This window comes from Lethenteron reissneri, chromosome 13 (assembly GCF_015708825.2).
Source record: "Lethenteron reissneri isolate LAM-NWPU_2019-01 chromosome 13, ASM1570882v1, whole genome shotgun sequence".
NCBI classification, from domain to species: domain Eukaryota; kingdom Metazoa; phylum Chordata; class Hyperoartia; order Petromyzontiformes; family Petromyzontidae; genus Lethenteron; species Lethenteron reissneri.
Genome location: NC_083791.1, coordinates 11988121 through 12013725, shown reverse-complemented (window position 1 = coordinate 12013725; position 25605 = coordinate 11988121). Strand labels below are relative to the sequence as shown.

Sequence of the window (25605 nt, the reverse complement as noted above, 5' to 3'; positions counted from 1 at the left end):
GCATGGGAACATCGCACACTCGACCCCAAGGGAGCCCTTCCTTGGGCCCGAGCTCACACGTCCCGAGTGTCCTCGCGGGGCTTCGTGAGTCAAAGGTCGCGCCAGAACGAGGTGCGTGCCCGAGCTCGTTAGGTGGACGCATCGGGTCCCCCTGCGTTCCGCTCCCAATCAGCTGCAGCCGTTGCCTGAGACCCCCGCCCCCCCTAACTCCTGAGAGATACCTCTCTCTCCCTGTAGTACCCGAGCACACACACCCCCCTCACCACCGACATACTCCTGCGTTCTCTCGCGAGCCCGTGGAGTTGTAGTCGCGTCTGAGACTGTGAATCTCGTGGAGTCGTAACTCGTTGGCTGATTAAAACAGTGACGCATTTAGGCAAACACTCTCAGTGATTACACGCGGGTGTGAGGGGAGCGTGATACACCCACTCACCCCAGCGTCTCTCACAACATTGCTACATTATATTAGCCTGGCCCTCCATTCACACGACTTTCTACTCATTATTTTCGTCTCGTCACAACCGCGCCGTGGTAGTCGGTAGTTGCCGGAGCCATCGTCACGCTTCATGATTTCCTAAATCGTTTACTAAAATAAAAACATTAAAAAGCTTCGTCGAGGAATATATTCGCCACTCGTTCATTTGCAAAATCAACTGCCACCTGAGACCCTTCGAGATGCCCCTCCAGCCCCCCCCCCACCAGCGAGGAGCTCACGCTCCTGTGACCTCTTGACCTCCTCGAGCGTTAAAAGTCCCGCTCGCTCTCACGGCTCCTCGTCGCCATCTCCGCTCCGGCGCTGGAGTGGCGCCGTGAGGATTTACATCGAGAGCGGCGCTTGCCGAGATGCCTCTGCAACTCAGAGCGCCTTGCATCACGTCGCATCTCAACTGTCCTGTTGCCCTGCGGCGGTGTGGCCTGTGGGACCCCCAGCTTCCCTTGCGTGGCGCCAGGTGTGTGCAGTGCCAGCCTGCCAATGGGCACGAGTCTACAAGTAGAGGGGCGATGTTGCGATGTGTATTTTTCCAATAAGTAATTTGCGAGTAGTTGATCAAATATGACAATGTCACCGGCATAAGTGGCCGAATCTTTCTCGAATAACGTCACGGCATCATCAACTGTGAAATAAACGGCGCGGGGCATTTGCCGTGAATACACCCGCAGTATTAACCAGGGCAGCCACCGAGCTCGAAGCGTGACCCTCTGCAACAAGCCCCAGTGCGTCACCGCCCCAGTGCGATTGCAACTAAAAAGTCAAACAAACAAACAAACCCCACAACGGTGAAAGCCTCACGGAAAATCTCTGAGATGGTGGTCAGAGTGTCGTGGGGCCGCCATTGGACCCGAGTACAATAAATCAAATGGGGAGGGGGGGGGGGGCAGCAAGCCTCATCCTCCCCCACCCCCTCTCAGTGACCCAGCACCGAGGCTTCCTTTGTCCCATAGGCGCTGGCGCAGTTGCACCTCCTGCGCTCTTGAGAGCTGGGCCGCCGCCGAGAGTGGCGTTGTGACGAGGCGGGTTGGTGGGGAAGGGGGGTTGGTGTCGCGTGCAGCTGCTGCCTCGTCCCCCGCACGAGCGCAGGGTGCCATCCACGTCGTTCTGCTTCCGCTCCGCCGCGATGCCTCTTGAAGACGAGGGCTGTGCCAATCGGCAGATGAAAAACTGGAATTCCGGTTGAGTAAATAATTCCTCGAAGCTCGTTAAATAAATTGATTTCATGTCCGCAATATTCCGTTTGAATTCCACAAACAGCGGTTTAAGTGGTTAAACGTCTAAAGGTGTTCTGCTGCGATTAATCCGCGTTTATTACGACGCGAACAGCTGGGCAATTGACAATTGTAGCCAACAGAAGGAGAGCGGCTCCTAGTAGTAGGTTTCCTTCTCTACCCAGCCTGCACACACACAAAGACAAAAATCCCCCATATCACATTTAGCAGACTGTTGGGAGAAGTGCTGTTAGCGAGCACCTATTAAGGCCAGCACGGCGCACGAGGGGGCGGGTGGTCAGTACCGTGGCCGTCCTCCTCCTCTGTCTCCCTAATGCGGATGTCTAAACACTGCACCAGTTACTCGTATTTAAGGATGAGTCGACCTAGGGGAGGCCCATGCCCACTTCACATTATTATCACCGATGTTGGCTTGTGAGTGGCAATCGACCTCGGGTTGCCGGGTTCGTAGCGCATTGCGCTAACCGCCGCACACGCATGTACGCACACACAATCAATATCATCAGACACGACAACTCATCTCTCCATCAAAGACCTAAACATGTAACGCTCATACACATAGCCCCATCCGGCACAGATCAAAGGTCCCGTGTTCAGCAAGTGCTCTTTGGTGAGGAGCACCTAATAAGGCAAAGTGGCTGGTGATCGTGACGCGTGGCCAGCACCCCGCCCGGGCACCACGGGCTAGGTTGATCTAGCAAGAGGTCCAGTCTGATCAAAATGAACTTTATTTGGATAGTTTTTTTAATCAGCTGTACTCCGACACCTACATACCTCACCTTGACCAACGTGCATGGACAGTGCATTTCTGCATTGCTCCAACTTTCCCACAATGCAATGTGCCAGCAACATTTTTTTTTTTCCTCTTAATACGAATTCGTTTATTTGGTAGCGATGCGCCCACAAGGCTGGGTCGCGCCAGCTGCAGCGGGAAGGCTCACCCCCGGGGTTGCGCCGGATGATGAGCTTGCGCACTTCGTCGTACACGAAGATGAGGATGCTGTAGGGGAAGGCGCAGAACCACCAGCTCAACCTGCGCGCGCACAACAACACCCACAACAACCACCACCACTCACTGCTGTGCCAGGATAGGTGCAGCTTGCGACCCAAAGGCACGCTGGCAGGTCACAGGGCAGACGCAATTGTCGTGGGGTTTATCTAAGTGCGTGTTCTCCGGTTGCCTGGCTCAAAAACTCAATGAAACTCAAAGCACTTTGTTTCTGTTCTCATCACTCTTCTTGCTCAGCTGCTGTTCGAGAATGGCTCACAGAAGCGGATATCACAGAGCTACCTCTGAAGTCCATGTAGGTTACCTCTGGCCCACACAGTCGAGGACAGCACTTGTCCACCTGCCTTGCCACGTGCGAGCAATGTTCATGTTATGACTCGAGTCGTGGGAGCTGACATTTTGCTAAACTAAGTATATAACTAATTGCTGCAGCGTTATGCGTTTTTGTGCGCAGCCATTGCGTGCCCTGGCGAACACCATGTGATTCAGCGCTACACCGGAGAAGCTCCGTTTAGTCACAAGGCAGCTTCTTGGCTTCGAACCCAGGATTCTCATAAGCGCCATCCCAACGCCTTGGCCTCTGAATCCACGCCCTACCACCTTCTGGGCAGACTCGGGTGGTGCGGGCCTACGATTGGGACACCAGCGAGCAAGACAGAAGCCGTGCGTCACTTGCAGGCCCTCGCTGGCGGGGACGATGGCTGATGGTCGAGGATATCGACGGAGTGGTGGCTAAGGAATGGAACGTCGCTGCGAAGAGATGGAATGATGAAAATGGGCTTGTGTAGAGGAATGGTGCGAGGTGGATGGAGACGGTTTGGCGAGAACTTCATCGAGCAGCGGATTGGTCATGGTTGACGACGATGATAATGACCATGAAAAGTAGAATGCTGGCTTATGAACAGACGAGTGAACGAGTGAGCGGGTTGGCCCTCACTTGAGCGGGTACATGCGCAGGGCCACGTCCATGCCCGGGCAGTAGGAGAGGAAGGCGGCCAGGGCGGTCTCCTCAAACAGCCCAAATATCAGCACCTTGTTCCTGGGAGGGTGACAGAGCAGCCGTCAGCAGGGGGCCTCCCTCACGGCCGTGCCCGCCGGGCCGCGAGGGGCGGCACGGCCGGTCCATGGGGGCCGCGGAGCGGACGTCACGCGAGGGCCCCGCCGCCCGACTCCAAACTCCGCATGACGCCAGACAGGCCACGCGACTTCGTTAATCGACCAATCGCGATGACGGTGGTGCGGTCGCACGAAGGAGCGCCGCATTTACGAGCGTCCGTGCGAGAGCCGAGGCGGCACTCACTTCATGCCCTGCTGGAACACGGAGTTGCGTCTCGTCTTGCAGATGATGAGATCGGCCCACTGCACCACGACGATGCTCACGAAGAACGAGGTGTGGCAGGTGTACTCCACGATCTTGCGCTGCTCGTACGTCTGGAACACGCAGGAATGTGCAATATGGACAAATATCCCCCATATAGCGCTAATAGACTGGTGGGGAAAGTTTTGTTAGCGAGCAGACACAAACACGCACGCATACACACATGCGAGCACAGTCTACCGCACGTCTGCCCTTGCGTGTGCGCATCCTTGGAGAGGCTCGTGTGGCGCGCGGACTCTCACCCACTCCTGGCCGTAGCTGTCCTCCAGCTCGTTCTGTGACCTCGTGTTCCATTCGATGCGGAGCCCCATGAGTTTGGACGGTAGGAACCCGTTCTCGGCCATGATCACAAAGTAGGTGAAGAATCCTCCCAGGGCCTGGATCATGCCTGGGACCAACAAACGTGCACACAGCAGACCGCAAAGTGCAATCCTGCAATTGGTCACTCACGCCACCGCTGGCAGAAGACCCCAAGTGATGGAGCTCTAGAGAGTCCCTCCAGAGGATATTTTGCCTAATCTTGCACACCGGTTTACCCCACCACACGTAGCCAGCCGATTGTGGTGTTCCCATTTATACGACTGAGTGGACAGAGGTCGGAGGGGAATTAAGAAAAGTGATCGATGTTTCAGCTGCCAGTATATCGAACCAGCAACATCTTGGGTTGCAAGTCCAGTGTGGTAACCAAGACATCACCGCAGCATACCGATAAATCTAACTGCCATGTAAAACGGCGCGGAGGTGATGCAAATACGACGGCTGATGATGTACTTCTGTGGGTTGAATTTTTGTTGCATCGTACGTAGCCAACTGTGCTAATCGGACGATGGCTGAGAATGTGCAAGTCCCTGCATCGCTGCTCCCTCTGTATCGTGGGACTGCGGTGGCCACGGGTAGCAGTGACCCTGCGTGCGTGCGTCGCGAGGCGCAGAAGGTAGGGTCGCGTACCGATCTGCCCGTAGGCGATGCTGATCAGCCGCTCGTTCACGAGTTTGTCGACGCGCACGTTCCTCGGCTGCCGCTTCATGATGTCGCTCTCCGCCGCCTCGTACGCCAGGGAGATGGCGGGCACCTGCATCATCACGCCAAACGCGTCGTGGTTAGGGTCGGGCTCCGGGGTCGGAGATGCCAAGATGCCACCGCCGGCGTCGAGATGCGCTGCCGTGCGCGCTGGCACCGCGGGGGCCACTGCTCACCATGTCGGTGCCCAGGTCGATGCACAGGATTGTGACGGTGCCCAGCGGGAGGGGGATGTTGCACAGGATGAAGAAGAGGAAGGGCGTGATCTCGGGGATGTTACTTGTCAGCGTGTACGCGATCGACTTCTTGAGGTTGTCGAAGATCAGTCGTCCTGAAACACAAACAACGGTCAGCGCTGGAATTGGCCCCGCTGTGCACTCGCAATGCGCAGGAACTGCGTCTCTCCACCCCGGAGACGATCGCTGGAGAGCCACCAACATCCGACAACTTGACACAGCATGACAACCGGTACCAGCAGTGGCAAAGGAGGCAATGGTGGTAGTGATGACACCAAAGATGATTCTGATGACGATGAAACTCGAGGGTCACTCACCCTCTTCCACGCCGGTGACGATGGAGGCAAAGTTGTCATCGAGCAGGATCATGTCGGCCGCCTGCTTGGACACATCAGAGCCCGCTATACCCATGGCGATGCCGATGTCGGCCTTCTTGAGCGCCAGGGAGTCGTTCACACCGTCTCCCGTCACAGCCACAATCGCACCCTGTAGGCAAACACGGAGAGACACGCACACACACACACGCGTGTCAACAAATCCCAGAATCGGCCGCTATGCCCAGCTATTGGTGCCAGAGGATCTGGTTTTACTTGGGGCAGCATGGCGTCTGTGTGCACGTGTGAGCACCTGTCTCTGGCAGCCCTCCACGATGATGAGCTTCTGCTGGGGGGAGGTGCGAGCGAACACGATCTCCGTGTGGTTCTTCAGGATGTCGTCCAGCTGAGTCTCCGTCATGTTCTTGAGGTCCGAGCCATGCACCACGCACGCCTTCGCGTCTCTGAGCGGCACAGAAGGACGACAGCAGAGCCCAGCATCAGAAAGCCGAGGAGGCCACGTGGGGACCGCGGTCTAGCGGGTGCCCCGCGCATTGGCCGGTGAGAGAGTGCTGGCCGGAATGCATGCAAGTGACCCCGTCAATTGCCCATATTTGTAACGTGAAGATGTCGGTGGGGACGATGAAGGTGGATGCGAGGGTGATGCTGGCGGACGTGAGATGATGGTCATGGTGGAGATGATAGTGGTGGATGTGAGACGATAGCGATGGGGGAGATGTTATCTTCACCTTGGGTCCACCTGGTTTACGGGGATGTTGAGTCGCACTGCAATGTCCTCTACCGTCTCGTTGCCCTCGGAGATGATGCCAACGCTCTTGGCGATGGCCTTGGCGGTGATGGGATGGTCTCCTGTTGCCATAATGACCTGAAATCCACACAAAGCAACATCACCATAATCAGCCGTTGGGCAGAAAATTTAAGAAGATCATCGTGCACTGTGAATAAAACCGCGCACCAATTGGAATCTCACCTTGATTCCAGCCGAGCGACACTTGCCCACGGCGTCGGGCACGGTGGCACGAGGAGGATCGATCATGGACATGAGGCCAACCAAGCACATGTCCTCCATGGGGAAGTTGATGTTCTCTGTGTCGAAAGCGTACCCCCTGGGGAACTGGTCGACCGGGAGGCGGAGTTGGCACAGCCCTGCGAGGCACAATGAGCATTACCCACGGTCGGCCGTCGGCCAACTCAGTCAAGCCGCGGAGCGCGCGGCCCAGCAGCAGCCTCTAGCGAGCGCCTGGGAGCACGCGCAGGAGCCGCTCGTAGGAGATTTCGTGGTTCGAGCCCGGCGGCCGCCCTGGTGAATACTGCTGCGGCCAAATTAACCAAAAATTCTGCGCAACTTGCTTCACAGTGGACGTTAAAGATCAAAGGCAAAGGGAGGGAGGAGACTCGGAAGAGTGGCGAGCATCAGGTTAGTGGTGATTGGCCACAGGGTCAGGTGAGGGTCACAAGATTTCATCCAGAGGAAGGGATTCTAGAGTTAATATTCGACTTGTTCACCCAGAAGAGCCTCACTGAGTCTCATGACTCTTTTTCAGGAGGGTCCTGCCCACATCTTCACAGCAGGGGGGAGGGGGTGGCGACAATTTCTCCGTAGATTCCAATTGAGTGATTTGCGGTGAAATTTATAGAATCTGGACCGTGTTTCCGGCACACGACGCCAATGTTCTTTCGACGATTCACACACCACCACCATCAACACCGCAGTATTTATCTAGGCGGCCGCGGGAACCAAAGCCGTGGTGAGCAAACACGACGCCGACACCGCCACTGGGTCGCGTCGCCGCCCACGCGGCGGTCGGCGACCACTCACCCAGCACGCACTCACCCAGCACGCGCTCGCCCAGCCCGCCCAGCTCCAGGTAGGCGTTCTGGAAGGCCTCCTCCAGCTCCTCGTCCAGAGATTCCTCCCGACCCTCGATGATGATGGAGGAGCAGCGGTCGAGGATGCGCTCCGGGGCACCCTTCATGACCAGCAGGTAGCGCGGGTCGTTTGGTTCATCCGACTCGTGGATGGACAGCTAGCACGCACGCAGAGACAAAGACCCCCGGAATAGCTTTAAACAGGCTATTGGGGCAAGTGCTGTGGGCGAACGGCCTATTAAAGGCTGTACGGGGGCACCTGTGTCTCTGCATGTGCAGGTACCTGGTACTTGATGGTGGAGTCGAAGGGAATCTCGGCCACTTTCTGGTTCCTGCTGCGCATGTCGCGCACGTTTCCTACGCACAGTTCCACGCATCGCAGCAGCGCCGACTCGGACGCGTCGCCAACCACGTTGCGCTGCGATGCACGCACGCACACACACGTGCGCACGCACATACACGTGCGCCCACACATGCACACACGCCCAGCACTCACGCCTGACCGACTTTCTCTCTCAGGGCCATTGAGTAGGCCCAGCAGCCCACACAGCTAAACGTTTCAGAAGCCGCAAATTTGTTTTCCTCTCAAGAGAACCATGTTGATAATAGGTTTTCCCAACAGCGTGTTTATTTCGGCCGCTTGTTTAGACAAGAAAGATCGAGTGTTGTACAATATGAAATGTATCTAAACGTCAAGAATTATTGATTGTTTAGTTACATTGTTTTTCTTGCATATAAAGGCAATTATCGTTTTGTGATCTTCCACCGTGCACTGCTGTCTCTAACAACGTTACCGGTTTATCTTGGCGTGCGTCTACCATTCACGCGAGTTATTCTTGTGCCCCCTAAAAGTCGGTCGTGCTTTGGTGTCTGGTGGGTAGCAGTCGTCATCGTCACGCTTGAGGATTTTTCTCCACTCGTTCCCCTTTTCCACTGGCACTGCATGAGCCGAGCCAGTGCAGGACCCTCACGGCACGGGTGGTTTTCCACTGTCTTATTTGCCGAGCTGTGACAAAAACCATGCTACGCTAGCCTCACAAGAAGACACCTGAATCTATCTCGGGGGGTCAAACAGGGCCATGCGTGGGGATAACGATGCATTTATTGTGCATAATGTCAGCCATTACGCTGAGGAAACGGCGTCGGTGCATCGCCTACACACGTCCCGATTTGTTCAACGCGTGCGATGTCAGTGGTAAACAATCTGGCGCCTCCTAAGCCGTGACGGCCTGGCACGGCACGGCCCTGGCGTAGCTCGGATTTGCCAGTGGAAAAGGAGTATCAAAGGCATCAATGGCCAAAAACAAAAACCCCACCCTTCTGACACATTCTTGAGCTGAGAGAGAGAGGGAGAGAGCGGGGAGGGGGAGTGAAGCGACGCGGTGAGCAGAGGGGCGGTCACTCACCTTGAGCACGGCCCTGCTCTCCTGGCCTGCCTGGAAGACGGCGCGGTTGCACAGCGCCGCCACGCGCGCCAGGGCGCTCCACGTCGGGGAGCTCCTGTCGAACGCCGTGCCTGGCGCGGAGGAAACATCGCGGGTGGTACAGGTGCAACCCTGCAATTGCTCGCTCACACCACTGCAGGCAGAGTGGCCTCCCGAAGAAGGAGCACCCTCCCGCCCGTCACGCCTGACAGCGACGGCGCCCTGCGTCCGCGCGCTCTCTCACCGGACTGGTCCTCCGTGGTGTCCGCCTCGTGGATCTGGTTGTCGAACCACATGTGCGCCACCGTCATGCGGTTCTGCGTGAGGGTGCCCGTCTTGTCGGAGCAGATGGTGGAGGTGGAGCCCAGCGTCTCCACGGCCTCCAGGTTCTTCACCAGGCAGTTCTTCTTGGCCATGCGCTTGGCCGTCAGCGTCAGGCAGACCTGCGAGCGCACATGCAATGGACAAAGATCCCCCATATAGTCTCTAACACACTGTTGGGGCAAGTGCTGTGAGTGAACAACTAGTGAAGGCCGGCACGGCACATGAGCGGGTGGATGGCCAGCACCATGCCCGGCCGCCTTTGTCTAGGGGAGGCCATGAACCGCTTCAAATATTCGACACTGTTATTATCCATGGGTGAGACTCGAACTCGGGTCGCCAGGTCTCGTAGCACAGCATGCTAACCAATACACCCCCCCTCCCCACGTTCACACATATACAACGTGCGCACACACAAACACGTGCATGCGACTAGACAATTTCCCCTCTCCTGCTGCTGTGAATTTCACTCTGGTGACTAAACACAAGTGCTTACAACATGGCGTCTCTGACACAACGTTTACATTCGTGGTACATGTGTTATTTTTTCCTGGCCATTTGCTGAGCTGAGCCAGAGCTTCAAAACATCTGAATCTGTCTCAGAGCCAAACAGAGCTCAGGGCACGGTCTATAATTTTGCTTGAATATGCGATTCTGACGTCACACACGCGTCCATCGCACTCTTGACATCAGCGGCACGGCTCGGGTTCTGCAGTGGGAAAAAAACAACCTCTGTCACCTCTTGAGCCATGGCCGGGCTGGCTCGGCATGGCCCCCCACGATGCGGTCGTGCAAGAAAACTCACGGTGACGGTGGCCAGCAGACCCTCGGGCACGTTGGCCACGATGATGCCGATGAGGAAGATGACGGCCTCCAGCCAGCTGTATCCGAGGATGAGCGACAGGATGAAGAAGGAGACGCCGAGGAAGACGGCCACGCCCATGATGATGTGCATGAAGTGCTCGATCTCGATGTTGATGGGAGTGCGGCCGCCCTCGAGCCCGGAGGCCAGCGTGGCGATACGGCCCATGACCGTGCGGTCACCGGTGTTGATGACGATCCCACGAGCAGTGCCTGCAGCACAGCAGCTCGCGCTCAGTCATCGGAATCTCCTAAATCCCTTGGACAGCCGAGAAGTCGGCTCGAGGAGAGGCTATTTAAACATATTTTCTTTTGCTTGCTTATATATTTAATCCCTAATCTGCCTTTCCGGGAAGCAAACCCAATGAGATTGGTTTCCATCGACATCCACTTTACGGACTCCAAAGCACCCGTGAGCAAAGGTGCACGGACGCGACACCCACCCTCGACGCAGTCCGTGGAGAAGAAGGCGATGTTGCGAGTCTCCAGCGGGTTGTCGTGCGTGAAGTTGGGCGAGCGACTCTGAGGCTCCGACACGCCAGTCAGCGAGGAGTTGTCGACCTGGGGGCGTCACGCAGGGGCACGGCGACCACCGCGTGAGACGCGCCGCGGCGAGGCGCCGTGTAACCCTATGAGGCACGTGCGTGTGATCCCAACTCAGATAGCCTTAATCCAGAGAGCGACATCAACGATCGCCATCCCACCATGACCCAATCTATCCTTGCGCACGGCGATGGCAGCAGCAGCAGTGTGTTCAGGAGCTGAATGCCGATATGGGGGTCTGCTGCTGCCCACGGCGATAGGGCTTTAGCAGATAGAGAGTTTGAGTAGTTTCGCTGTTTCTCCTCCTTTACTGAAGGAGTGCAGACCACAGCGGGTTTGCCGTGCGGTACATGGTTTGGTTGCATGGTCACAGTCGCACCTCCGATTAGCGCGGTTGGCTACGTACAGTGCGAAAGAAGTTCAACATACATACACAGTCGCACTGCTGTGGCGGCTTGTCTTTAATGTACCTCTGTGTGACACCTCTCTACGGGTCACGAGACATCACTAATGGAGGCGAGACGCATGACCTCTGTCCTTTTCCCAGCGTACCTTGCAGCTGTGGGACGACACAACGCGCAGGTCGGCGGGGATGCGGTCTCCGCTCTTGATCTCCACCAGGTCTCCCAGCACCACCTGCTCCACATTCAGCTGCACCTTCTCGCCCTCGCGGATCACCAGCGCTTGCTGCGCACAGGGCAATTGCGCACTGATTCGCAGGGTCGAAGGGATTCAGCTGCCGTGTGGTGCGACCCTGAGCACGCCGAGGTAACAAAGTGGGCTTGGGCAGGACAACGTCGCTAGCATGGATGACGGTCGGCGGTTGAAACTAACGATGGCATTGCAGCCAAAGGGGGGAAGATGTTCACTGTGGGGGTGGAGCAATGAAATCGGCTCGTGTGCGGCGGTTTCGCCTTGCTCATCAGCAGGGCAAGACCCCAGTTCTGGGATGAAGCGAGTTTCCCTTTGCCGCTCGGCAAGCGGCTACACCGTACATCTGTCGACGGCTGTGAGCAGCCAGGCCTCGTGATTAAGAACGGCGAAGCAGTCCCCGTGGAGCTTAGGCGAACGAGCCGGCGTCTGGCCAGGCGTGGCATTACCGCGTTGTTTGTAAGAGACAGCCAGTCCTCGTGAAGTGGCATATGGGCACAGCAAACCGCCTGCCAGAAACAGAAAGCTTCTGTCGTGCGGCATGTTGAACCGTCACTCCGAGAGTCTACGCTGATGTCAGGTAGAGCTGCGCGTATCTAAGTGGGGCGCTACCCGCCCACACGCGCCGCTGCTGCTGCTCCGGCAACCAACGCCTTCTGCTGAACGTCCCCAGTCGACCTCCGTTCATTGCGAGGGGGCTCATTCTCTGCTCTACATCACCTAGGAATCCCTTCCTTCCCCAGTCACCCCTGCACCTGTTCAAGTCCACACTTGAGAATTTCCTCTGAAAATGATTGATTGTCTCTTCTATAAAAAATATATATATACGAGTAACTACAAATATATATATATATCCCTTTGTTTGCCTGTGATGTTTTGTACAGCCCCTGGAGGTGCAATATCAATCTTATTGTAGTCTATTGTTTTTTAGCGGTTGTTAGAGGTGCGTTTGTGCATGTCTGTGTGTATACGTGTCTATGTCTGTGTGTGTGTCTATGTTTGTGTGTGTGTCTATGTCTGTGTGTGTGTGTCTATGTCTGTGTGTGTCTATGTCTGTGTATATGTGTGTCTATGTCTGTGTGTGTGTCTATTTCTGTGTGTGTCTGTACGTGGGGAGTGGAGGTACAGCGGGTAGCGCGCTGTGCTACGAGCCGGCGACCCGAGTTCGATCCCCGCTCATGGCCAACATTGGTTACAATTATCTGAACCGGTCCTGGGCCTCCGCAAGGTCGACTTAGCCTCAAATGATTGCCTGGTGCGGTGTGTAAACATCGCCACTTATGGAGACAAATGCTGCTGGACATGGTGCTGGCCACCCACCCCCTCGTGTGTCATTCCAGCCTTCATAGGTGCTAATCGCTAACAGCACTTGCCCTAAAAACCGGAGTCTTTGTGGTGCCACGGCATTGTGTGATGACACAGTGGGGAGCATTCGTGATGCATCGACCAGCACATCTCAGTCAGTCAACCCCATTCAACACCTTGGGTCTGTCCCATGGCCTCCTGCCAGCAACGAGCCTTGCACACTTCACGTGACGGCCTCAAAGTGCACGTAGCCTGGCACAAGCGCCACTGTGACATCACCATCACTTGAGTAGCGAACGAAAGCTGTTGTACTTGTGTGTGTGGTATATGTATCTGCTCAGGACCTGTGGGACCATGTTCTTGAAGGAGTCCATGATGCGAGAGCTCTTGCTCTCCTGGTAGTAGGAGAAGCAGGCGGTGATGATCACCACGGCCGAGAGCACCACCCCCAGGTACAGCTGCACATGGACAACAAAGACAAAGATCCCCCATGTAGCCTATGTCGACTGGTGGGCAAGTGCTGTTGGTAAGCACCCATCTATACAAAGACAAAGGTCCCAGGCTTTGGGGGATAGTGCTGTTAGCGAGCACCTATAAAGGCCAACATGACACACGGGGAGTTGGTATGCCTAGCACCACACTCGGTGGCCTTTGTATCTCCAATGGTGATGTTTACACACCACACCATAGGGGAGGTCCAAGACCTGTTTAGATATTCGTCACCGGTGTTGGCTGTGAGCGGGAATCGAACTCGTGTCACCGAGTTTGAAGTGCAGTACAATAACCAGTACACTACCACTCTTCTCACACCCACTCATCCACCCACTTACTCACCCACCCACCATTTCACCCACCCACCATCTCACCCAACCACCTTCAAATTTGTATTTGGGGCAGTGCAAAGTTACATAGTCCATGGTTTGGGGTTCGTAGCCGCAGTCCCGCACAGTAAGAGAGTCTTTTATTCTCCACGCGTGCATCAGGTGCACACTCTGGTATTGCCGTTGGCTATACCAGAGTGTGCACGGCTTGTTGTGTGTTCATTCCTAGGCACGCCAGGTGAAAATGATCTAACCTGTGTGTAGCAGGGCCGTCCCTTATTTTACCAATCGGTTTTATTACTCATCTGATAATCGGATGAGCACGAAAACAGCTGGGGGGGGGGGGGTAAAATAAAAACAAGTTTTACCTCTGTACCCACATATGCCGCTGGACGGGAGGTACTGGGTGGGGTTTTGGTGATGAAATCGGCATCATTTGCATCACGATGGGCGTGGCTTATACGGGATTCCCCGCTTTCAGGAGGCTGGACTGTGGGGGCGGCTGCCATTTTTAAAGGGCCCGAGTAATCAACCACAACAAAGTAGCTGAGTACTCTTCAGAGTCTGGCTAACCATGGCAGGGGAGGGCAAGACACCCTCTAGAGGAATGCCAGTGGAGGCTCTTCCATCAGCAGCTGCATGAGCAATTTAATGAACCGAATGGACGAACCGTCTCTGCTCTATGCTCACGTTGTCGTTGGAGGGCTCGTCTTCAGTGACGGCCTGGATGCCGTAGGCCAGGAAGCACAGGATGGCTCCCACCCACAGCAGCAGCGAGAAGCCCCCAAACAGCTGCTTGCAGAACTTGACCCACTCTGGGGTGGTCGGGGGAGGGGTCAGGGCGTTGGGGCCGTCTCGAGCGAAGATCTCCGCGGCTCGCACGTTCGTCAGGCCCTGATAGACGGGCGAGGGGACACGAGCATGTGCATCAACGCTCAATACATGCGGTGAGCACGGGCCACGGCAGTGGCACGACAGCTTTTGCAGATGTGGGGGAGGGGGTCGACGGTTAATCCTTTCACCCTTGACCTGCAAAGGTCACTGCCCTGTAGAGGCCCCCATCAGGCCTAGCGCCGCAGTGGGAAGATGTTAACTACCTCGCCTGGTATATGGGAGGTCGTGAGTGCCATCCCAACTGATGCTGTATATTTGTAGTATGCATGTTCTCCCCGCGGTCCCGTGGATTTTTCTCCGAGTCCTCCGGTTTTTCCATCCAAATTTAGAATCAACATGTGTTTAGAGTATTTGGCTGAAATACATTTCCAGGTCATAAGCCACATCATTAGGCTATGATTTGTGCAAGGTTGCTTCTGAAAAATAGCTTTATAGCTCAATGGGCCTTATCTGGTCAAATAAAAAATAGTTTAGTTTATTACATATGGCAGGGCCGTAAAGATGTTTTGACTGTTACTGGGGAAAACAAACTTTAGAGACTCCTGGGTGATAGAAATTTACATTTGCTGTCGTTTGTATTCACCGTGGTGCGATTACCACACCACCTTGAGCTCCTGATAGGAAAACATGCACAACCCATCGACTTAACGGCTAAATTAACGACGTCGTTTGCAGATAGCGTATGCATAACTCAGATGAAGTGGGCATGGAGGGGAGTAATCCCAAGCGCAGTTCAGAATTTCAATTTTGTTTCTTCCAGTTTGTTGTGTATAGTAATGATGAGAGTTTATAAAGTAGCGTAATTTATGCAAACTGCACCACACGACAGCGCGTATCAACAAACACACGGAGGTGCGTAGATCGAGATGTTTCCAACCAATCAGTGAGTGCTTATATGTGTGGGAGGAAACCGAAGCACCCGGAGAAAACCTATGCGTGTGAGCGAGCAGACAACGCTCCATCCCTGTACAGATTAGGACGGATGTTATTAGTCCGCATTTGCCATACCACCTCCTGTCGTGATCCACCAACCCTCGCTGCCACCTGCCGCCACCGCCACAGTGCCGGGTTACAGGCCACCAGCGTGGCCACCAACTGGCACCCAGTACGGTGTCTACTTCGCGTCGTGTTTGACCGTCGTATCTATTTGGTCTGCGATCGGACGACGACAAAAACATAAATCGCAAATACCCCGGCCTCTACGCCAGTGCCTGGAGGTGTACAACGTGGGAGTCGCGGTGGAAACGATGCACGAAGGCGATGGTAACGATGCGGGTCGTGCCGCAGTACTCACCCGAAGCAGATTGGTCCCGTACTTGTGGTGCAACTCGTCCATCGACAGCTTGTGATCGTCCTTCAAGCGAGAGCGAACACCACCACCACCTCAGCGCACATGCACAGATCTCATCGCGTGTCGCCTGCCTACTCTTCCGGCAGGCCCACCGGACTGCAAAATTCGACACTGCCGTCCCTCCCGAGTCCCAACAATCTGCCTCCGCCCTGGGTCAAGTTTAGTCAAGTGAATGCCTATCCCTGTAAACGTGTATCGTTGTACCGACGTTGCCCCAACTTTTCACAAACGTTGACCCAACGTTGACCCAACGGTTCCAACCACATGCCGTCGTTGGCCCAACATTACGCGTTTAATGGGATGTTGGCGATACAATGCCCTCCGGATTGCAAGTGCAGCGTGCGAAACATTACACCACTGTGGCAGCAACCCTTACAAGGATTGATCCAAATGAGAAATGGTCTTGAAAGCTCCTCTTTCAGGATAGCCGTGGGGAGCGCTACTGTCTTCTCCTTTGCACCGTTTCACCTCCTCCCACGCTGGAGGCGTCTACAGGAAGTATCCTCCAACGGGGGCGGCGAAACGTCGCGAAGGAGCAAGTAGCAGCCCTCTCCACCGCTTTAACGAACATTTCTCATTCATCTAGCCGTGAAAACCCTCATCAATACATCGATCCAAATGTTAAACACGTCACAAACACATAATGCGTTTTACAAATAGAGTATCATGAATCTGTATCGGACGAGCGATTGGCCATCGTCGTGAGATTGAAAGCGGACGTGTGAAGTCGCGACAAGATCTGCTTACCAAGGACACCTCTTTCTTCAGCTCTTCCATGTTGCTCTTTCGCTTCCAGCAGAACATATTGGGCTTCTCCTCGACCTTGTTGGGCGGTTCGTCCTCTCCACGCTGAGCGCGCCCCCACACAGACGCACAGACTCAGAGGTGGGCACGCAAACAGTCGGTGGACATCACGCGGACAACAGCTGGCAAGACGTTTTTCAAATTGCCACACATTTACACAAACATAGAGCAATCAAGAGCACTCCAAAAGGTTTGCTGCTTTGCACCTTGAACAATTTGGCAGGTGTGTGAGGAATGTGTGTACGTTGAAAAGCTAGCCAGTAGAATGAAGTTGATAATATTGGTCGCAAAAGCCTACGCTTTCACAACGTGTCTAATTGATTCCAGTAATTACGTCCATTTGTAATTATTGGTGCGCATCATCTCAGGAACTCTTCGACCGACCCCTCTACCAAGGCTTCCAGTCCCGAGCAACATTGCTGCCACTCACATCCAACGAGAAGTTGCAACTCGCCAGCTACTGGAGAAGGTCAACGCCAACCCGCGTCTGCCGTGACTCGAAGATCTCCAACATCTACACGCCGCACGCCTTCCGTCATCGTCATCGCGACACGCACCGCAGTACAAACAGCCGCACCATGACTACTCAGCAGACACCGGCTGGCAGGAGGAATGAAGGGCAAAATCAGCTCCAAACTGGTTCCTTATCGCGGATCCTACAGGCTATCCACCCGGCTTCACCCTGCCACGCCATCAGAGAGGGGGGGGGGGGGGGGTACAGGTATCAGGTCTCTATGGGGCCAACCTCCACCGTATTGGGGGGGCCTTCATGATGACAACGCACACCGCAGCTGCGGCTCTATACAAAGAGTATCGCGTGGTGTCGGTGACTATCCACTAAGTTTAGTGGAGGTCTGTTACGCAGTCGCGTAACTAGAGCAGGGCCAGAGTTGGAGGTGCCATGCCCCCGAACCCAGTGGCCAAAACTACGAGTTGGGGGGCCCCTTGACAGCCACCATGAGAGACGAATAAAATATTGGGGCCCCACCTGACCCATTGCCGCACCCCCTGTGCTGAGGGTCGGAGTTTACTCTGCCGCTGTCTCTGCGAGATCCGCACGCGGCCACCGAGTGCCCTGCTCACGGTCTCCCCACGCTGGATCAGTCATGTGGGCTGTTTGCCCATAGTTTATCACGCGCAGTAATAATAGTAGCCTCAACGGGTTCGTCAACAACACTGTGGGCTTGAAATTATTTTGTTTAAATCATAGGGAACGTTTGGTGCAATGGTCCTTTTTCAAAGCCCATGAATTCATTGAGTTTTTGTTGTTATTTACGCGTGCGCACGCCTGTCGATACAGCATCACCGGAGAAAGTCTTTATGACGCTATCTAATAAGTAGATATGGGGAAGAGGGATGTTGTCTACATATTTATTTATTTGTTGTCGCGCTGCTCGGTGCACGTTGCTGAAGGGTGAGGGGCGGGACCCTGCACCGGGTCAGATGTCACTCGCCGTCGGTATCGTCGGCTGTGGCCGGAACTCCAACTCAGGTTGCTGGGCCCATATCGCATCGCGTGAACCACTGCCAAGAATTAAAAAAGGATTTGTGTTATTTTTATATTTTCCCTACGCAAGATCCTGGCTTTGCCATCTCCGCAAGCGTTGCCTTCATTCGACCGGTACACATCACATTCCGGGTATGCAAAGAGCAAAACTACTGCTTCTCGGACAGATTTGTAAGTGTAATTATACCGTATCAATGTGGCGCATGTGCAGACCCACGTCTCAGATTTTATATTTTGAGGCCTTCGCGTCACGGCGTTGTGACGCTGGCCACGTGTTTTTGAGTGCCCTTGACTCAGGGCCGCCTTCGTCGATATCCTTCCAATCAAGGTGCAGATAGAAACTCTGCAAATGAATGATACGTGACCCCCACACACCTTTCTAGCTCCTCTACGCAGAGTCGACATAGTGTACGTATGTATGTTGAATGTCTCTCGCACCGTACGTAGCCACGCCAGCAGAGAAATAGCTGTAATATAATACCGTAATAATCTGTATAACTTACAGCCGTTTGATTTGTCAAGGCCACTGCTTGGCTTAAGGCCTGATAATGTGTTGGTTGTGGCGGTTGTTTGGCCATACTTCACCACACTGGTCAGTGCAGGTTGAAGAAATGGGTGGGGGGGGGGGGGCAAGACTTATTCAGACACCTGCCCAGGTCTGACCCGGTACAGTCCGGGAATCGGTGTTTGGGTTCGGGTGGCAAGAATTCATTTGTCCCAAGGTCTGGTGGTGGTGATGGTGCCAATATTCCATTGAACTTTATGACAGGAGACTGCACGGTTTTGATAATAGACTTCGTGCTGACTGAGGAATCTGTCCGGGTTTTGTCCACAGTGGTGAAGGTGGAAACCCTACTCCCCACTGATGTTAGCCATGGCCAGCAGAAATCTGACTCGGGTCACCGGGTTCATGGCGCCGGGCACAAACCACTGCACCGTTGCTCCCGCGGACAAACAGTGTACACGTGCCGGACGATCCGTTTATAGTTACCCCACTGGTTTCGAATCACCTTCGTATTCTATTGTGAACAGCTAATTAAATGTTGTGAAAGTGATGGCTCTCTGTCTTCGACAAGATAGTGTAGAGATTTAATAAGCACATCGAGCTTGGTGGGAAACGTGCAGAGGCTTTAAAATAAAATAACTCAACTCATCCATCAAGAACACTGTGACCTGGAAAGAACAAAATATATACGTGCGATGACGTTTCAGGCAATGGCTCTCCTTCATAGCACATAAGCCAGAGAGATAAGAGTTAACGAGAATGGATGCTGCACTTATTTACAATGTAGGGCCTGATTGGAATTCATTATTTTTTTATATTTTCTGATGACCAGCTTTAAATGAGCACATGAATAGTTTCACTCAAAGTAACAAACCCCTTCAATAATCACGACGTATTACCACTAAATAATAAACTGATTTATATTGAAAGTAAAATTATAACAAGTTATTAGCACATTGCATTGTGGAAATGTGCTATTGGTGAGACAAAGAACAACTAACAAAATAACAAAATATATATATTTCTCGATATTATATTAGTTATTTGTGTTGAGGGTGTCTATAAATGGATCGCCCTCTATATTCTGAACACATACGTGTGCCTGTTGCCGAGTGATAGGTAGCCACCCTGCGTCCGTTTAATTAAAGGGGGATGACAGGGTTGGGCGCTCTTAGTAATCCCATCAGGGAGTTGATTATCAGTTAGTAATTCCGAGGAAAAGTCAAGCGACGAGTTGGTGATTCGCAGAGATAAACACGATGGTGTAACACTCAGTGAGGATGTTCTTTTGGCTTGGCTGGCTCGGTTTTTTTTCTTCCAAAAGCTATCGTACCACACGTTTTAAGCCCAATGTAAAAGCGCAGCCCTGCAATGTCTCACTCACGCCACTGCTGGCTGAAGGGGGACCTGTAGAAACCCCCCTCCAGGTTAGACATCTTGGGAGAGGTGGGAGCATCCACATTTTACCCCACCGTGAGCGACATCCCGATCGACTAAATGCTGGTGAACACATTTATACTGCTGGCTGGATTGCAAGTCCACCATGCGAACTATGACACCGATGTGGTAGCGTCCGAGTGTGAATAAACCCAAGCGAATATGTTAGCTGCACGCAACGCTCATGTCCACAGCAGTCAGGGCCCCCAAGGAAACAGAATGCTGGCTCGAAGCGCTGGGCTGTGCATCGAGATAGACATCACCAGGTAACAAGTTCTACAGGTTACAGGAGCCCTGCCAGCAAGTATGCAGTCACACGGACATTCCTCCAGCAGGACATTAAAGGCACACAGTGGCCAATTGTGCCTACCAATGAAGAACACGTTGATCGCTGCATTTCTCGGATTTGTGCGGTGCGGTTTCCACCTGTCCCGGTCTATGTGGGATTAGTGGCTGTGGTTTGAGTGGCAGATACTGTGTTGATGTATCCCGAGATGTGATGGTGATGGTGGTACCATGCTGAACTCTATCACTGTGTCATGCACAGTCGTGGTAATAGACCGAGTGCCGAGTTAAAGACAGCAACCTTAATGTCTAGAATGTAAAGAAGAATCGTTTGATTTTAATAGTACAGTGATGATTAAAAGAATACTTTACTCTTAGGTTATTTTATTTTATTTATATTATTACTTTTAGTAATTTTTTATTTTATTTTGTTACCTATGTGAGTTTACCGAAAAAAACCTAAGAGTATGAATTCTTGCAGTCACGAAAGCTTCAAATCTAGAATTAAAAGAATACTGCTTCGTGCAGATGTTACATCTAACAGGCGTTGCCAGACAGGGCACTGCCACTCCACAAAATTTAGTAGATCTGCCACCCTTGTACCCTTGTGCAGTCGACGTACGGCCCGTTCTGTCAGTCCACTGCTGGATGCGAGCCTCTATGTGCCCTGTGGGCCGCGAGGGGTGTTCAAGCAAAATTCACCTCCGATTCGATGATCAGTGCGGGTTGAAGGCGACGTGGCGGTAGGTATGATACACCTTTCTTGTGCACAGTGGCGAGTCGCCCAATCCAAGCACTATCCAGGCTCAGAATTCGAGTGAAGCCCCATTGTGTCTCAAGATTATCTTGAAGTTTCCCCCAAAGTTTTCGCAGTACAGGGAGAGCGATATTGCTATATTGTTTATTTGTTGTGTGTTTAGTGTGTTGTCCTTCCCCCACACCTCCGATTAGCACGGTTGGTCACGTGCGGCGTGAAAGAAGTTCAACATACATATCCAATCCCAATTGAGATAATCTAGCAAGTACTCTTACAGCATTGGGATGTTTGAACAATACCAGTAAAGAGTGCATGGGGACTTTTGTGTTGTTGTTGGTAGGATTATAGCTCCGCGTATAACCGGGTGTTTGTGTGGGTTTGAAGGCCTTTGAATAACCCAGCTCATGGTAGAAGCAGTCTCTGTGGGTGGTGTCATGGTGAGTCCCGGCACCACCATCGTTGCTAATTCTTGACGAACAGAAGGTGTTGATCAAATGTCGTGGCGTGCTTGCGTCTGCGTTTTTTCTCCCTTCAATGCAAACACGAATGATTATGCTGACAACGGCGCTCTCTAAATGCACAGTGCTTACTCCAAACGAAACAATTAAGAAACGTATTAAAGTCAGCAGCCAATGCAGTAGTTGGAAAGACAATATAATTATAGTGCAGTAGTTCAGAGGAGTTAATGCACATGTTAAATAGTGTTTGCCAGTACAGTACTACGATATAATGTGCAGCGTGACAAGAATAATTAATGACAGCATTGCCAATTAATGGGTCATTGTGCATCTGTAATCTAAACAATAACCCGCCTGGGAACCATTGGCGAGGAGGAGCAGACACCGCCCGGCCACTTTCACGGCGTGGTTGTGCCCACACCCCCCACTCTCACCGCCCCCCCGGCCTCGTTTTTTTAAAAAAATGTTTGAACGAGAAAGAATTGGAGAGGATGGGGGGGGGGAGCTGATGGCATGAAAGGGAATTTGGGTTTCATTTAAAACCTGCACGACTGGTTTTTTCTTCTTCAAGAAAAGTCAGGGTTCCACCAGCTGCCCCTTTTGTGATGTGTCTTGTTGATAAGAAAGAAAGAAGCATAAATCATTCTGGATGTTGTCAATTATAGCAGTAATGCCGCTTACAATCTCTTCGGGATTCCTTGAACGATATGAAACAATCCACAGCGTGTCACGTGCTCGAGCAGCTGCGGTGCACGACGACGATTGGGCAATACGAGCACGTGTCTCTCGCTTCGATAACGGGGATTGAGTGACGCGTGCGCCTCGTTGTGTGTCGTGACGAAAAGATGCCCCGTGTAGCCTCAACAGGCTGTAGGGGCAAGTGCTGTCAGCGAGCACCTATGAAGGCCGGCACGGCACACGAGGGGGTGGGTGGCCAACACCACGCCCGGCCGCCTTTGTCTCCCGAGTGGCGATGTTTACTACACACTGCACCAGGTGCTCGTTTGAGGCTGAGTCGACCTAGGGGTGGCCCAGGACCGGTTTGGATAATCGTCACCGGTGTTGGCCGTGAGAGGAAATCGAACTCGGGTCTTCGGTTTTGTCGCGCAGCGCGCTAACCACTGCGCCACCGCTCCCTTGTGTGTAGGCACAGGTGACACGAAAGGCAGCGTTCTGTAGCGCAATCACACAAAATCAAATCAAGCACACATGTGTTGTTTGAAAAGAAGTCCAAACCCGCACGCGTCTTTCCTCATTCCAGATTATACGGGCGGGAGCTATGTAAAGTATTTACCCGTGTCGATTCACAGTTTAAAGTACAAAATTAAAATCTGTATTTAGACTGGAGGAATCCAATGAGCTATCAAGCTGTTTTGTTAACAGATCACCTCGTTTTGGAACACAACACTCAACGCAGTCGTAAATAACACTTGCCTCTAAAGAGACAAACAACGTGTTTTAACAGTAGGATACAATTCAGAGCGGAGAGACTGAGAAAGGGTCACTGCCCGAAACGTTGCCTGCTTGTTTTCTTGTTTGAGTACAGCTTCATGAACACGTGTTAGGTGTCTGTTATTTATGTTGTGCACCACTGTCCCCCGACTCAGTACCACGCAAGAAACTTTAATTTATTTATTCCACACAGGAACTCGGGTGCTTCACCATCACCACCAGGACCGGTTTAAGTCGGTTATAGCCACATTGCTGCCTGTTCAATAAAGGCGTTATTCACAAGACAGGCAACAAGCAGTGGCATCCGCACTCACCCCACGCCCCATGGTCAAGCCGAGGACGATGCCCAAGCAGAGAGACGGGTGGACGGGAAGGCAGGTTGAGTGGACAAGGCGTCCAAGCAGGTCTTCTCTCCTCCTGCTCTCAGCCCGCACTCTCCGACTTGGCACTCTGTTCGCATGCCCTGTGGCCACTGAAGCTGCGCCTCCCCCTCTTCACCTGCTTGCTCTCACCTGGCACGGCGCGCTGGGTCACGCCTCTCTCGCAAGCCTGACCAATGGCCCAGTACCACTCGTTCTGCTCCGTGACATTCACATATTTCCTTGAAGGTCGTTTGCATTTGTGCAGACCTTCGTCAATCCACTGCTGGATGAGAGCCTCGATCCCACGTCGTCGTGGGTCAGGAGGGTGATTTTGGCCATAATTCTCCACACTGGTAACAGTGCGTTGGTGAATAGGCCGAGGGATAGTACATCTATCCCTCGGCCTATTGACCAGCATATAAGTTCAGTACAACGAAGGATGTTTTGCTTCACTGCCATGTGCTGCCCAACACACATAACCCCATAGCGTTGCATATAGTCACAGTATCAATGGGTTATGGCACATTTAACAATAATATCGATTAAACAACATTGCGATGACAAATTGCCACTGTGGAGCAATCTATTATATTTCCTCCAAAGTAAAGAAGTTTAATTAAAATGCCAGGTAAAAATCTATCAGAATACAATTTCATATGTTTCAAGGGAGACCTGGGGACGTTTGAGCAGAATTCCACACTTGTATTTTCATGAACACGTAATGTGTGCTCCTCTGTGTGTATGTTTGTGTGTGTGTTTGCACATTTCTCCAGTTATGCCCTCGGAGTGTGCTGTGAATTTTGATCAAATATGTGCACACGCACATTATTCAAACCTATCACTCGTACCGGTTTATAAGGTGCGCTGTCGATGTTATAACTGCGTCAAATGTGTTATGCATTAATATACGTATACCGTAAAACGCCATATGATTGGTAAATCAGCACATGCGGTAAAAGGGTTTCATATAGGCAGCTTGCTGCTCAGATCGGTAGAAGCGGCGAGCAAATGCAATGTGCGTATCAGTGAATGTGTGGTGGCGACTAAATCTCTCTAATGGGTTTAACTGCTCCAAGACCCTCACCATCTCGGGGCATTGATTTCGATCGAGTCGACGGGGTCAAGGGTGAAATGCATTCATTCAGTCCAATGCCTGCCATTCCCTGGATGTAGCCACCCATACCTCCTGCTGTCTCACATCAATGAATTATTCCAGTATGAAAATAAATAAATAACCAGCTGCTCGGGCTCGGATCGATTATTGAGTAAAAAGATGACAGGGTGTTGCATCTTGTATATTACACTGTATTAAATCTGTTGCGAACGCCTGCAGCATCGGCAAAGTGCCAGGGAGGCACTTCCCTGTAGATGTGGCGTTGCAAGGTTTCCACCTGGTGGATATATTCAGCCTCTGCAAGCATCACAAGTAATCGCATTTGTGAAAATAAGAACCAAGACATCACAGAGAAACCGGAATGTTGTTTTCGGCCAACGTGGGAACGTCTGCACCACACAAAACTAAAAGCAAGCTGCAAACCATTCGGGTTCCGTTGTGTGTGTCCAGGAAGTCCCAGTGTGTACATGCGTCTGAAAGTGGATCAGTGCTAACCGGCAGATGTGTGCCGTGAAAAGCTAACGCGCGCTCGGGTAGAAGGCTTATTTGAACGAGATAGATTGTTCTGCTGCCAGTAATGGGACGAGGAGGCAGCAGATATGGCACACACGGGGGGAGGGAGGTGGGGGCAAGGCCAGGGCAAGGACAACCAAAGGGCAGTGGAACAAGGATTATGATAAATAGGCTGAGGAGACGAATGTTCTATTTCCGAGCACATCATTCTGTGACAAGTGATGCGCTTCAGGCCATCTCATTGGCCATACATCAATATCCGTGCTCCCGTGGTTCAGGGTCTTGCGATTCGTAGACATTTAGATGCTTTATAAAATCTCAATTTATATAATTGTGTTGTAAAATCCTATAGAAATTAAATATGACACAACAAGATAATGAAGAACTTCACTCTACCGCTCCATCAAGATTTTAGCCCAAGGCTAAAATCCTGGAAACCGCTCTGGATAAGCGCCTCCGCTCTAGCAGCCGAAAATAAAGTCACCGCCACTCGGTGCTCTGAATCGTGGGCGGCTATGGACGTGGCAAACAAAACATAATTCGCGATCCGACGGTGGAAGTACCGGGATTCTCTCTCCCACGACGACTACGGACCACGCTGAACCGCGCTCGAACACGACACGGCAGATGCGCGTGCACGTTCCATACATGGAATCAAAGAATCTCCC

At 52.7% G+C, this 25605-nt stretch overlaps 1 protein-coding gene across 1 annotated transcript; it reads right to left on the bottom strand.

The window, feature by feature from the left end:
* Positions 1-1413: 1413 nt before the first annotated feature.
* Positions 1414-23445, bottom strand: LOC133342123 (sodium/potassium-transporting ATPase subunit alpha-1-like). The gene is made up of 23 exons (XM_061551070.1): positions 23263-23445; positions 16491-16592; positions 15687-15746; positions 14189-14392; positions 13022-13135; positions 11274-11408; positions 10622-10739; positions 10123-10391; positions 9241-9439; positions 8979-9088; positions 7856-7990; positions 7538-7730; positions 6674-6849; positions 6432-6568; positions 5996-6146; positions 5686-5854; positions 5309-5463; positions 5061-5184; positions 4355-4500; positions 4035-4165; positions 3672-3773; positions 2667-2758; positions 1414-1890 (listed from the first exon to the last, which is right to left on the bottom strand). The coding sequence occupies exons 1-23, from the start codon at positions 23272-23274 to the stop codon at positions 1862-1864; spliced, it is 3063 nt and encodes a 1020-aa protein (XP_061407054.1). The 5' UTR covers positions 23275-23445; the 3' UTR covers positions 1414-1861.
* Positions 23446-25605: the final 2160 nt, after the last annotated feature.